The sequence below is a fragment of the Rhinolophus sinicus genome, linkage group LG07, assembly GCF_036562045.2.
Source record: "Rhinolophus sinicus isolate RSC01 linkage group LG07, ASM3656204v1, whole genome shotgun sequence".
Lineage (NCBI taxonomy): Eukaryota > Metazoa > Chordata > Mammalia > Chiroptera > Rhinolophidae > Rhinolophus > Rhinolophus sinicus.
The window spans coordinates 3,680,795-3,694,848 of NC_133757.1; the positions used below are offsets into that span (position 1 = coordinate 3,680,795).

The window sequence follows — 14,054 nt, forward strand, 5'->3', positions numbered from 1 at the left end:
TGATCACTTATAAACTATTAGTCACTCAACAGACAGGGTAGATAGGAGGCATAAAATCCTAATGTAAGAATGTTCAGAACTACTTCCATCAGAGTACTAAATAAGAAAATAAAGATGAAACCTCTCAAGTTATAGTTTAAATAATATGCAAATATGATCTTATTTGAAAGGGACACCTCTCTCATAAGGTCTAAAAATAAGGACATGTAAACTTTTCTCTTTCTGTTCCATAGTAACTTTAGCAAAGTCTCAATCTCCTTAGGGATTCCTTTTGGAACAATTGTCATCAAGTCATTAACCAGTAAAGCAATTCATGAAGGGGTTGAGACTCTATGTTGTTGGCTGCTAGAATCAGCAACATTTTGGGGGTGCAGATCCCCTGCTGCCTTATTATTGAGGAATTCTAGTCCTGTCCTGACATGGTAGCTGAACTTGTTCCCAGGGCACTAGACAAAGAGTTATAAATTAATTGTGTGATTGAGGAAGCCTTGGGAAGACCATGCCCACCCCTTGTTTCTGCTGGTTGGCTGTATCCATAGCAACCTCTTACTCCAGACCAAAGTTCAGCTCCTGTAATTCTTTATGACTATGGTCATAGTCCAATGCTCATTAGCATAACCCTTCCTATGAACAGCGAGCTTTTATAGTTTACAACAAATTATTAGACTCCATTTCTAAATTCTGGACTTCAAATGATAAGGTCCAAAAACATTATAAAAATATATGTATATTTCTTATCCTAGGACCCTTTTTTTCCTGAGAAAATGCCCACGACAAAGAAAACATTGATGTTCTTAGCAAGCTTTTTCACAAGCTTTGGATCTTTTGTTGTGATTTGTGTTATTCTTGGGAATCGAGAATGGATCAGCAGTATAGTCGCCGTTAAGGATTCTTCTTCCAACGGCAGCATTGCGATCAACTACGGACTCTTTCATGGTCACAGCACTCAAGAACTGAATCATGGACTTGCAGAACCAGACAAAGATTTTGCAGGTAAATGAAAAACTCGTGTGAATGGGGATAGTGAGATTGAATGAACTGGGTAACATTCATGTCATTCTATATTTGAGCCATGTAACCATTCAAAAATAATTTCCTTGTAAGCTTCGAGTTGGGCTCTAGATATGAACAGATATCTTCAATTTTGAAAATTCACTGTATCTTCATTTCAGCCTCCTTATTTCCGGTTGTGTTTATTAGCACAGCCATCTGATTGTAGCATAGGCTGTGTTTCAGTTAAGAGCTTCAAGTGAGGTTATTGGCAAGTAAATCATTAAGAAAAGATATGCAGCAGCAATATGGTACCCAACAGCCAGTAGGGACACAGTTTTTAACTGTATACACTATGGATTTTTAGTTGGAACAACAGCCTCTGGGCACAATTGCATTAACAGTATCTGTGTGAGGAAAAACTAAAGTGGAAAATGTGGTCCATTTCTTATTCCTCTATCTCAAGTTCATTTGTTTAACCAACTTGGGTTTGCAGTTTTACCTCCCTAAATCTCATTGTTGTTGGATATGATATTAAATTTCCATTAATTCTAATGATTATATATTTCACAGGAACTCCTAAATCCTTTTCTGAGTTCTTACATAATAATGCCCTACTTACTGTCAATGAGTGGAAAATAAAAATTCATTGAGAATAAGTTGAATTAGTTACTTCTTTGACTTTTGAAGTTTGACTACATACCACTATGTTTTCTAGATTTAAAAGCAACACTAAATTATTTAGCACCTGAAATGGATTTTGCTTCGTATAGTGTTGCATACAGGTATCGCCAGGTATCATGCAGCCATTTCCTCTTGACTCATAATTACACATCAGTTTCTACCTTATACAAATGTGGGGTCTGATCCTTGCGCAATGCATGGTGGTAGGAGTTTGAGCCTTAGGCACTCGCTCTAGTCTCTAGCTCTTGTTTGTGACTTTATTAATGAAATGAGATACTTAAATCCAGAGCAACATGGTTATAGTTCCAAGTTATAAATTTGTCTTTTAGATGTTACCAAAAACGAGGTCTCCCCCGCAGATTCAGCAGCGTCACACCTCCTCCAGCACCAGCCTCAGCTTCTCGGGAGAACAAGGAATACTTGCTTTGCAGTTCCCTGCTCCCCTCCCCACTCGCAAAGACTAGAAACCAAGACTTTCAAAGATTCAGTTGCACTGTGAACATAGCATTTGCAAAACCAAACGGTGTACTAGTTTCTGAATCTCCAGACACATTTAGAGATTTTAAAATAAGAGATAACACCCTGTGAATTTTTTTTTATTCTCCTAGTGTCTGTTTGGAACCAGTTGGTTCCAATTTGCAATAAATGGCTTCACTAACAGACCCGCCTACCTAATGCTAGGAAGCTCAGAGGAGGCAAGGGTAGGCCAGAGTGTGGCTCTGCAGCCCCAGGTGTGCTGGAACCATGGTGGCATTGAAATAGGACAGCGTGGTCAAGGACAGCCCTGGAGGCGGCAGGGCCAAGCGGGCACCCACTGCAATGTGCGCAGGAGGTGGAACACGTGCGTGGCTTTGCCTGGCTCTCCTTTTAGTGTTTGTTCCTGGAGAGCCACATCCAACTTCCTCAAGTCACTGTCAGCCTCCAGGCGCCGGGGAAGAGAAGCCATGTCCTCGTCAGTGAAGCTGCCCCCATCTACTAGGGATGCCCCCTCAGGGACTCCGGGTGCTTCGTTGCTGATGGTTTTAGCAACTGTTGAACTTGGAACACTTATCAACAGTTCTCTGGAAAAGAAGGGGGAAAGTCACGTCTCTAGAACATCTATCGTGTGTCCAGCTGCAGCAGACCCACGCATGCTTCCCTGGAAAGCAAAGCTGCAGTGTCGCAGTGAGACATGGCTGCTTCCTGCTGGCTTCTCATGACCACAGGGGGCTTATTTCCAGTCAGAAGCCAATCATTGCCAGCACCGTAAAAGCGGTGTCAATGCCATGTTCCTCCCCAGCCATGGTGGGTTGGCTTTTCCACTTGAGAACTCAACTGTGTCAGCTTCTTGGCACGGATGAGGTCACACTAAAAATCTCCAAAGAGTAATGAATATTGCAAAGCTCAGTTCTATTTCTACATAGCGTTTATCACATTGTGCCAATTTAGGCTGTAGATCTTGACATGAACAAGCAGGAGGAAATGATGATGGCTGATTTCAAAGTGCTAAAATAATTCAGCCAACAATCGGTCAAGTGTTGGGGAAAATGATCAGTCAGACCCGGTGAGGAGACTCCGCTGTGTAAGCACAGTGCTTGGGCAGCTCAGGCTGGTCCGGAGACCCGCTGGCTTTGTCTACAGGTGTCCCAGGATGTCCAATATCCAGAGGGAAAGCGACAGGTCCACTGTGTCCACCAGTGACCACGCTGCCTTGGCTACTTCAAGTGTTCTGGATATTTCATTTCCGTTCAAAAACACGTCCTGAGCAGCTGCGACGTGAGTGAGGGGTTTGGATACTGAGGAGAATTGCACACAGCTCCTGGCCTTGGTGGAATCACCATCTAGTTTTTCTAGAAAAAAGACCTCCCATCAGTTAAATGTAGCACCCACCCTGCAAGAACTTCAGGACCAAGGTGTATGCAGGGGCCTGTGCAGCAAGGGGCGTTCCATCCCAACCAGTCTCTTGTCCCACCATCCCCATTTGTCCTCAGGGACCTCAACACTGTACTCTTATCCCAGGCTAAAAGTAATTCAGAAAGGAAATCTGCTGCAAAAGTCAATTAATTGCAAGGAGAACAAATGAGGTTTGTTTCTCCCAAATTTACAAAAAGCCCTTCCTTACTATTCCCTCCCACCGCCCCTTCCCTGGACGGTACCTCTCTCATACATTTCGGGGAAGGAGTGACTTATTATTTGCCCCCAGAGACATGACCGCACTGGGAGGTGGAGCTTACGGGGACAGAAGAGGCATCTCTCCACTCTTCTCCCGAGAGAACCCTGGTAAATTTCCAGGAGACTGGGCACACCAGCTGGGACTTCCCATGCTCTGGGCTCTGTGGACGCAACAAGCTCCTCCGAGGGTACACTGATTGAGGAGCCCACCAGTCCAGGCTCCCTGGTGACCAGGTGTTGGAGGAGGGCGTAGAGGCAGCTGCCACCCACCCACAAAGCCACCAGCTCTCCCTCGATTCCTGAGGACTTACAGGAAACCAGAGCTAGAAATGCCAGCTGGCACGTGGGTCCTGAAGGGTTACCTCCCCACGCACAGGGAGCCTGGGTGTCCCAATGACCCTGTCTGCACACTGCCCACCCACCCAGCTGTGGGGGTCACGGCCTCTCCTGGGGCTGCCAGGATCCAGGCAATTAGTTCCAATTGTGAGGTGCTTTTCCCGATTCCAAAGCTTGGCCCCTAAAAGGAAGAAAAAGGAACGGGATGTATATTTGCTAATTTTGTAGGCACAGAGCAGCTGTCAGATGCTCTGGGGGTTTATTGTTCTTTCATTCTTGCTAACTTTCACTGATTTTCCAGCTTCCATTGTCTGAGTTCTGAGCCAGGGTGGGGAGAGGAGATACAGCTGTCATACCTGTGTGGCAGGGGATTCAGAATGCTGAAATATAATTTTAAAATACGGCAGTTAAAATTAAGATTAAATTGTCACATTAATACACAGAAAAGTATGAGTCAACAGGCTCCAAATAGCCTCCCTTTTGAAAAACCATATCTCTTAGATTTTACCAGCAGTCAAAAAAACAAAGCTAAACCTAATTGTCACACTGTAATTTACTCTGAAAAAGTGAATAAACATCCATTTACAGCTTTTAGTAAGCATATAAAACAGAACAATTCTCCAGAAACCCACAGATGCCGGGGACCAATGCCATTTTCTCACCTAACATTTCTGCTTTCTAGTTCAGTCCCCAAAGTGTTTCTTATTGGCTAAGGAGGGTTCATATTTAGCCCCCAGGTAGCTTCTGGTGAGATCCCAGAGTCTCCCCCTGTGCCCAAGGAGTTGCTGGGTGAGTGTGGATGGGAAGCAATTCTTCCTCTGGTGACTAAGTTTTGAAGCATGTGCAGCATCGACCCTGCACCTCTGAACAGGTGTGTCTGGCTTCTCCCAGTTTCCTCCTCTTCCTCTGGTGTCACCTGCCACTAGTTTCAAAACTGATGTGCGCTAAATTATAACAATATGACTCCTTCACGGTGAGACAGAGAAGCAAGAGTCTCAGCCTGTGGTCAGAGCCTTCGGGACAGTCCCAGCCGGGTGGCCACCGCAGAGGGCAGGGGGTCCCTCAGAGCCCACACATCCCCAATGGGCAACAGGCAGGACTACGTTTTTAGGTTAACCAATGCCCTGTTAGGGTTCTTACATGGGATGAGTAACATCCCACGTAAGAGGGCTGTGCTGAGAATTTCAGCGTGTCTATGGGTCATTCACAGAAATTGTAAAGTCGTCCTGGCATCACTGGGTATGAGGAGACAGAACATATATGAGTTGAACTTTGCTCCCAGGCCCATCTCACTGAGTGAAGCAAAGTGTTCTCTGGCATAGGGCGGGGAAGTCATCGTCTCTAGGGTGCTGAACTGATAACTTCCCTCTGTCCTCTCAGGTCTCCTGGGATTCCAAGGGCTGTGTGGCTGTGCGTCGGGAGGCGGTGGCCACGTTTCCTTTCTCCCGTGCTTTTCCCTGGCGACCCCTTTCTTTTCTGCACACACTCGCTGCCACATGCCCCTCTCTTCCTCTCAGCGCTGGAAGCCTGACATCACTCCCCTCAAGACCCAGGGTTGTTCCCAGAGCCTCTCCCTACACTCCCTGCTCTGTCTAGGGACACTTGTCACTCATGGCTGTCAGGATGCCATCTCTCTCTGCATGAGGCTCTTACCATAAGCGCCCAATATCTAGGTATGTCTGATGGCAGATGTGCTGGCCAGGGCAATGTCGTGCCCACTGTTTGTCCAATGACAGGAAATTTGTCTCCCTCTGCTGATTTAGTAAAAGAACCTGAACTCATAGAATGTAGAGGTTCCAAAACGGAGAGAGGACAGATCCATGTACAGGTTGAACCCAACGCTGCTGGGAGTGCTGTGACCGTACTGCGCTCTGAGAAGCGGGGTTGGACTGAAGTGTGGGCAGCGCGGGGGCGGGGCTGGCAGCAGCTTTGGAAGGACAGCGGCAGACGTGGGCTTAGGTCCTTCTTCAAATACATGGAAAGCAAAGGTGCCACCAGGGAGAGCCAGTGGAGTTTGTGTTGCTGCAAAGGGGACATTAGGACCCTGGACAAAAGTCGTCGATGAATATTTGGGCACAACACAAAGAAGTACTTTTAAATGATTGAGGCCACACGGTGCTGGAAAGGGCCACCTTGCAAACAGAGGGCTCCTTGCTACCAGGACACATTTCAGGAGGAGGCTTGGCAGCTCCTCCCGGGACACACACTGCACCCTTGGGTCTCTGCCAGCTCCGGGGGCCCCTGTTCTCTGAAAGACTGTGGTTCACGAGGGAGAGCAGAAGGAACACTGCCCCACCCCTGAATCTTCCAGGGACTTTCTGGCTGCTTCTTTAAAGCTGCTCTTTCGTGAGGATGTGAGAGGCTGCCTGCTGTCTCCCTGGGGCCTGGCCAACAGGACTGGAGGTAGAAAGAGGTTTTTACTTTTTCTTACCCACCCCCATCATGGTTCTCATACCTGTCAGTGCCCGAAGATTTGGTTGGTATATTGTGATGGACCCTGAAATCTTTTCCCTTATGTCATTGTGACTTTGACAGAATATCTTGGTAAACACTTTATTTACTATGGTGGCACTCTCCTTAGGACCTAAAACATACTGGCAGCCCTTGGAGAGGTTTTATAAACACATGGCTGGGGTCTCAGGTGAATGTGGGGACGGCTCACCCCTGGTGCTGCTCATTTTGTAAACAGGGGAGTGGGCAGAAGAAACAGGTACAGGGAGAATGGATGTGGTGGCTAGAAACAGGAGGACGGCCTGTCTTTCAAAAGCCGTATCTGGAGCTCCTTTGCACTGAAAAATAGGCAAATGTTACAAAATGTTGTTAGAATGAAGAGAAATTTAGCTTGAGAGAAACCGGATGGTTCTCCAAAGGCCACCTTTCTCATTTGACCACGTGGGCTTTGGGTCTCCTCTGGCTCCAGGAAAGTCAAGCCTGGAAGCGCGGCCCACACCTCGATTTGCACACATAGAAGTCATTTCCCTGTCGCCAGGGCCAGACTTGGGCTCCCACGTCCCTGGTCACCTCCATTAGGCCTGCCCCTCCTGGCCTTCTCTGTAACGGCCACCCCGAGCTCTTGGCTCCATCTCAGAAATCTCAGGGTTTACAGATCCTCAGTGTCACAGGTTTTCAGGGTGGCCCACCCTGTAAGTATCTCCACGTGGAAGCAGAGTTAGTGCTCAGAGCAAAGGGGACTCAGCCTGCAATGAATCTGTGACAACGCGCACTGGAAAGTGTCTGGGGCCAGAACATTCTAAGGGAAGGTTGTCCAGCCCTGCAGCAGCTTATTAAGGAGGACACGTGCTTTCCTAGGGGACTCTAGAATGGGGATAGATCCCGTATCTGGAGCACTGCGGTGACACTCTCAAGCTGAGGTTCAAGGACCGGCCTAGAGTGGGGAGTGTGTGGGGATCCCCAGGTCTCACCCCTTCCTGTTCTGACCCCTGATAGATGCCGCTGGACCATTTCTGCCCCAAGTACCTACGTGGGTAGAACGCAGAGCAATGTTGGGGCGTGTGTGGAGGGCCTTCAGGCCCACAGCTGGTATTTGCATTTTGCGCTATGGACTTGACCAAACTTTGTTTTAGTTTTAGGGACATTGAGCGACTCTTCCCCTAAAACTCTGCATTTGGTGGTTATCCTGTGCCTGGTTATCAGTTTGTCCACCTCGCTGCTGAGTTCTGGATTCACCTTCTACAACAGCATCAGCAACCCCTACCAGACGTTCCTGGGGCCCATTGGGGTGTTCACCTGGAGTGGGCTCAGCGGTGAGTATCACCCAGGAGACGGTACTTGCGTCAGAAGACGACCTCTTTGCCTGTCTTTCTGCTTCGCTCTCACACACGCTCACATACATGGTCACAGTCAAGCCATGGAAATTAGGAGCTGCTACGTGCGAGTCGCAGGTGGGGGGTTAGGGGTTATCTTTCTAAATCGGTAGCATTATTAAGAATCTCTGGAAATAAGCTCCTGTTTGAAATGCATTGGTGAGGGGCAAGCAGTGTGTGGGGGGGTAGGTGTTAAAATCGATGATATACACCAGTCTTAGCTTTTAAGGATCTAATGTAAGAGGTTAATTAAAACACATAAATCAGTGAAACATTCACTGGGCTCCTGCTATGTGCTTAACTCCAAATTGGGCTCTGTGTGATGTATAGAAGTACACACACACACACACACACACACACACACTTGTTTACTCTCCCTGCCTCCATATAACAGTCACCTTGGGCTAAAATCCGTGACACATCTGCATGACTGTGCCACGGAAAACCACCAAGAATGTCATTTAGGAGAATCTGGGGCCAACACCCTCTCTTCAAGTGACCTGTGAGCCCAGGGTGTTGCTAGGTTATTTTATTTGTTTGTTGGGCAAGGTATTGGGGTGGGGGCTGGAGCCCAGATAGGAAGTGGGTCCCTGCTTGAGTCACAGTAGGTTTGATTCTCTCTGGGGTTTCACAGGGCTCTGTGGCCACCACACCTGCCCAGAGGCAGGGTCAAGTGGGTGCCTCTTTGCCCTTGGCAGGCAGCCAGGTTACTCCGGCCCTCTCCCTCTCTCCACCAGGAAAGCTTGATCTTGAGAAGGGACCTGAAGAAGCCCATCCCACCAATGTGTAAATTCCAGGTGGTGTTTTTAGCACAGGCCAGAAACTTTCAAGCAGAGGCAAGGTACTCTGGATATTAAGGCTGCAGGCAGCCTTGGAGGAGGGGCTCAGGGCAGCTTCCTCCTGTCCTTCTGGGGAGGCCATCCTTACACTAGCCCGGTGCAGGTGGCCGCAAGGGGCGCCTGTGCCTCTGCGCTGTGGCCACGAGCAGAGGTGTGCCAGCCAACATGAACAACCAGCTCTTGGTGGAGGGGCGCCAACTGCAGCACTGGCCAATTTGAGGTGTGTAAATACGTCCACTGTGGCCTTTTTCAAGCTAACAGTTGAGGAGATGGGTGAGCAGGCCCCAGCACAGCCTGGATATGGGAGAGCCATGCAACTCACTGATCAAACAGGGACTTTTTAAAAGAGCAACTCATAATCATTAACCCAGGACAATAGGTGGAACTGGGGTTGTCCCCGGCAAACCTGCCTCCATGGCCGCATTGCACACTCACACTGAGGATTTGGGTCGGGCTGGGTTAGCCACTTTCATGCATGCCTAGCCCTTTCCGTGCTTATATTGCCTGGTGGTGAAAACAAGCAACCCCTCAAGTGGAGGGGCCAGGCACACTGGTCCTGCAGAATGAGTGTTCCTGCTCCTTGTCTCACAGTGGAACAGGGTCAGAAGGCTAAGGGACTTGGTTACCAGCTCAGATATCCTCCCCCAAATGCCAGGGTTCCTTTCTCAAGCTATTTCTGTGATTGTCCTTGACCTCGGTCAACCAAACCAGAGGCCAGCAAGACTCATTGGCACTCATTGCCAAGGTGAAAAATAATTACTTTAATTTTCGCTCATGTAATTCAAGTCAAGGGAAGCAGGAGCTTCAGGTACAGCTGGATTCAGGGTCTCAGCTCCCACGGCCAGGACTCTGCTTCCCTTCAGTGCACTGACTCTAAGTGTCCCCCGTGTCCCCTCTATCACTAAGCAGCCAGGCTGTTACTCTTACAGGTGACATGGCTGCCAGCCGTTCTTGGCTCGTTGCCAGCTGACTGCAACAACCTCAGGAGAAAAGAGTCTTTCTTTCCCCAAATCTGACTTCCACTGTAAGAGCCGTCTCCCCATCCCTCGAGCCATCTCCATGGCCTGCAGGGTTGAATTCTCGGATTGATTGACCCACCGACTGGCTGTGGACACTGGTCTACCTGGGAGCTGGGGCTGGGGCTGGGGGTGGGGGTGGTTTCCGAGAGGAAAATCAGGCACTAGTACCAGAGAGGAAGACCAGAGGTGGGGCCCCTGTTGCTGGGCCTACAGCCTTCGGGTTCAAAGCCCAGCTCTTCCTCTCAGCCAGAAGGAACCCTTTTTTCCCCTAAGGCTGCCTTTCTTCCTCCCCAGCTGAGGATAAGCTGACTTTGCACACAATAGGGGCCCAGTGCCTGTTTGTGGAGAAAAACATGAAAAAAGGGGGCCTGCAGATTTTCCCTCCACCTCCACCTACTTCTCACAACAAAGAATTGTTTGACAGAGAGAGAATTCCTGCCACATTCCTTTCCCTGCTTGGGCAAGTTCTGACTCCCAGAGAGAAGCTGTAGGGTGGGCGGAAAAGCAGTTTGAGACATTGATGTGTATGGAGGAGGTCTGCATTCTGACTGGGGCCCAAGGCCCAGGAAGAGCTCTGGCTTCACATCTGGGCCCCTCTGAACTTCCTGGCAGCCCTGTGACCCCGTGCTCCTAAGCCAGACTTTCATCTGAGTTTGCCTGTGGGGACTCCATAGTTTCATCACTCGGGGCTTCCCGGGCTGGAGAATTTAGTGAAGCCTCTTGGTTTACTGAGGCTGGGCCTGCAGGCGTACTTTATGCGCAAAGCTGCCTTGGGTCATTGTGGGCTGAGGGCAGGGTCAGGCTGACTGCAGGGATCCAGAGGGAAGGACAGCAAGCCCTATAGGGCTGGATTTGGACAAACTCTCCTTGGCTGAGGGAAGAAAAGGAAGGGGTTTCCTGGCTTGTTTCTGAAGGAAGAGGAGCGGGGTCTGCTTCCAGGAGGAACACAGCAGTATTACCTCTTGGGCTCCTGTGCTCTCTGGCCCCACCTAGTCTGCCCTTCGGAGGACTCTGCCTGGCGTGGCCTGACCCTGACCCTGACCCAGACCACTGAGAGAGTTCGGTGCTGGAGAGAACTTTGCAGACTGTCTGCTCCAACGCATTTATTCCTCAGCCGAGGCCCCCAGAGAGCACAGAGTGATGTGGTGGTCACAGAGCACGATGGGGACAGGCCAGGATGGGAGGCCAGAGTCCTGAGCATTCAGGAACTCTCTCCTCAGCCCCTTCTGTCCCAGAAAGCCAAAAAGCAGGCAGTGCGACGCATGGCCTTCCTCAGGGGCTCGGGTCAGCACCCGTGCCTGCACGCTGACCCCTCCCGATTCAAATCAAAGCCATGTGCAGCCACTTTAAAAAGAAGTTATTTAACCCTGTATTCAGGCTGCCCCTCTGTGACTAAGCTTTTAGAAGACACTTCACAAGGGCGTAATGAAGGAAAATTAAGGGGTGTGAGACGCATAGGGCATCAGAGGACGGGGTTTTGTCTGTAAAGATTATGAAGAAGTAAAACCATCCCACTGAGGACAGAGTCTGTCATCAAAGACAGCTGAAGCTTCTCCTCACACAAAAGCCTGTAATTAGGGCTTTCGGGGGCGCTGTTTAGAAAGTTTCCTGGGTGTGGGTTATGGCCAGGACATGTCTGATGCCGAAAGAGCCGTCTAGTTCTGGGTAAATGTCAGCAGAGGGAGAGTTTCATGGCCTACGGACTCCATGGTGACCACATGGCTCAGTCAAACCCCGGCTTCGATAGACGGGAACCTCCGCGTCCTTCTCAAACGGTTCGCTTGCGGCATGATTCCCACTCTGCACGGTTCACCCATGGAAAGTACACCTGCAGTGGAGCTTAGTGTGCCCACAGGGATGTGCGCCACCCCCACAGTCAAGTTTAGAGCACTTCGTCACCTCAGGAAGAAGCCCTGTGTCCTCAACTGCCACCCCGTCGGGCTCCCGGCCCATCCCCAGCCCTGAGCAACCGGAGGTCTACAGCTTATTCCCTTTGGAAGGTGAGGCACGCGGGTCAGAGAAGCTTGTGTCTGGTATTTCTTTTACATTCCCTAGTGCCTAAAACAGTGTAAACAGCAGTGTAGACATTCAGTGAATGCCCGCAGAGTACATGTGCCATAAAGAAAAAAGTGACATTGCAAAGTGTCTCACCATATCCTTGATGAAATTTACTCTTTCAGCATCCTTCACTTTCCTGGCCATGATACTGTGTGTGGGGAACGTCCAATCCAATAACCTCTCGGAAGATTTGGCCCAGACACTGTACCCACACTTTTCACCAGCCACTGACAGAAGAACGACCCACAGATACGGGTACTCATTTTGGCTCTTGCTGCTCATCATTCTCCTAAATATTATCACCGTGGTCATCATTTTTTTCTACCAGAAGGCCAGATACCAGCAGAAGCAGGAGCAGAGAAAGCCAATGGAATATGCTCCAAGGGATGGCATTTTATTCTGAATTCTATTTTACGTCATATTGTCCTTAGGTCTAGTCTATCATATGTCAGCTCCCTGAACAATAACTGGTTAGCTTGTCTGGACAATCAGCGTGGGTAAGTGCAGCCCTGATTGACCGTCATTTTGTGATAGTTTTTGTATCTCATGACACTAGTTTCTATATAAATGATGTCCTTTGGGAAAAGGTCCTTCCCACGAGGGTGGGGAAGCTGAAAGGGAAAGCTCTCCATCTATGTATCATTCAAAGTGGTCCAATGACTATGTGGACCCTTCTGACCCAGTCTCACCCTCTGAAATAATAAAGGCTTGTATCACGCACCTTTCCTTTGAGTAGCTCAAAGCATGTGAGCACCTGTGATCTCATTCTTGTCGGGAGAGACCAGGCATTTCTTTATTTCACTCTGTGAATGAAGACTTCCAAGTACAGAGGGATTCAGAACTCATCTTTCTAGAAACAGGTGTTGGAAGCAAGACTTTGGGGTGAATGACCTGGCCTTCTGGACCCTCTCTCACTGACATAGCAAACCCAGTGGTGGGTAGAAGTGCTGATACCCGTTTTTGAGGTTCCAAGGTGGGGAAGAGATTGAAAGTGAAAAGATAGAGAAAATATAAAAATTACAAACCTACAACCTATATGGTAAGGAGGCTAAACATATTTCAGTTTGAAAGGATTGTAGTGAATTCATTCAAAATAGAAATATAACATTGCAACAAGTTCTAGCGACCATCCCTCCAACCAACCCTCTGCTTTCTTGCTGTGGTGTCGACACAGATGTCATTGGTCCGACGAGAGTGTCTCACCCATCAGCAGAGCTGAGGAAGAAGGGTTCGAGAACCACTGTTTGCAGGCTTTCCTTGAGTCAGAGCCAAGGCACATGAAGAACGCAGGCATTGGGTGCCCTCTAGGCATAGGTGGGTGAAACTGGGTCAGGGTGTCATTTTTTTCAGGAAAGTTTAAAGAGGCCCCAGAATGGATTCGACCTACTTTTCCAGTAGTGTATTCTTCCAGAAAATCACTTTGAGGAGCTTTTGGGCTTGAATAGCCCATAAGTCAGTCAGGCTGAACACTGATGGGATTCTGAGATAGTCAAATTCCATGTCTTCGTGGAACCAGAGCCAAATGAAGCAGAATTCCCTTAGTGTGATTTACATAGTGTAAGCTCTTGGGGCAGGAAGATGTGTCCTTTATGAAGCGATCGGGAATTAATGACCTTCTGACCTGCTATTGTTTTTGTAACAATCTGTTGTATGAATAATGTTTTTTCATTCAAGAAACATGTATTGAATACCTGTGATGTGATTAGCCTGTGCAAAGCTGGGTACCTGTCCCCACGGTGCTTACTGTTGAGCAGTCCAGACAGACACTCAAAAAGTGGTTATTAGATTCCATGTGAAACAGGTGCTTACTCAAAAATTATGTCTCTTCTGGAAAAGGTCACTTGTCTCTAGCTTCTCACTCCAAAGTCCTGCTAAGTCAATGTTACTCTAATAAATTAACTTATTGTGAAACTTTGAACACATTAAAACATGATTATCAACAGTAAAAGTTTTCTAAATTCTTTGAAGCTAAAAACATTTGTGTCCTTTGAATTTTATATCAGATTTTGATAATGTGTCCAGTCATGACAAGGAAACAGATATGGGCCACACATCCATGCAGGCGATTGCTAAATAAATAGGCAACACTCACATTACATGACAGTGCAAAGGATGCAATAGGATGTAAAGACTGCATTGATTCATCAGTGTTT

The 14,054-nt window shown here is 48.3% G+C and overlaps 1 protein-coding gene across 1 annotated transcript; it reads left to right on the forward strand.

Annotated features, from left to right (window-relative positions):
- The first annotated feature begins 612 nt into the window (after nt 1–612).
- On the forward strand, nt 613–13,849 carry CLRN3 (clarin 3). The gene is made up of 3 exons (XM_019728347.2): nt 613–993; nt 7,746–7,925; nt 12,024–13,849. The coding sequence occupies exons 1-3, from the start codon at nt 765–767 to the stop codon at nt 12,302–12,304; spliced, it is 690 nt and encodes a 229-aa protein (XP_019583906.1). The 5' UTR covers nt 613–764; the 3' UTR covers nt 12,305–13,849.
- Nucleotides 13,850–14,054: the final 205 nt, after the last annotated feature.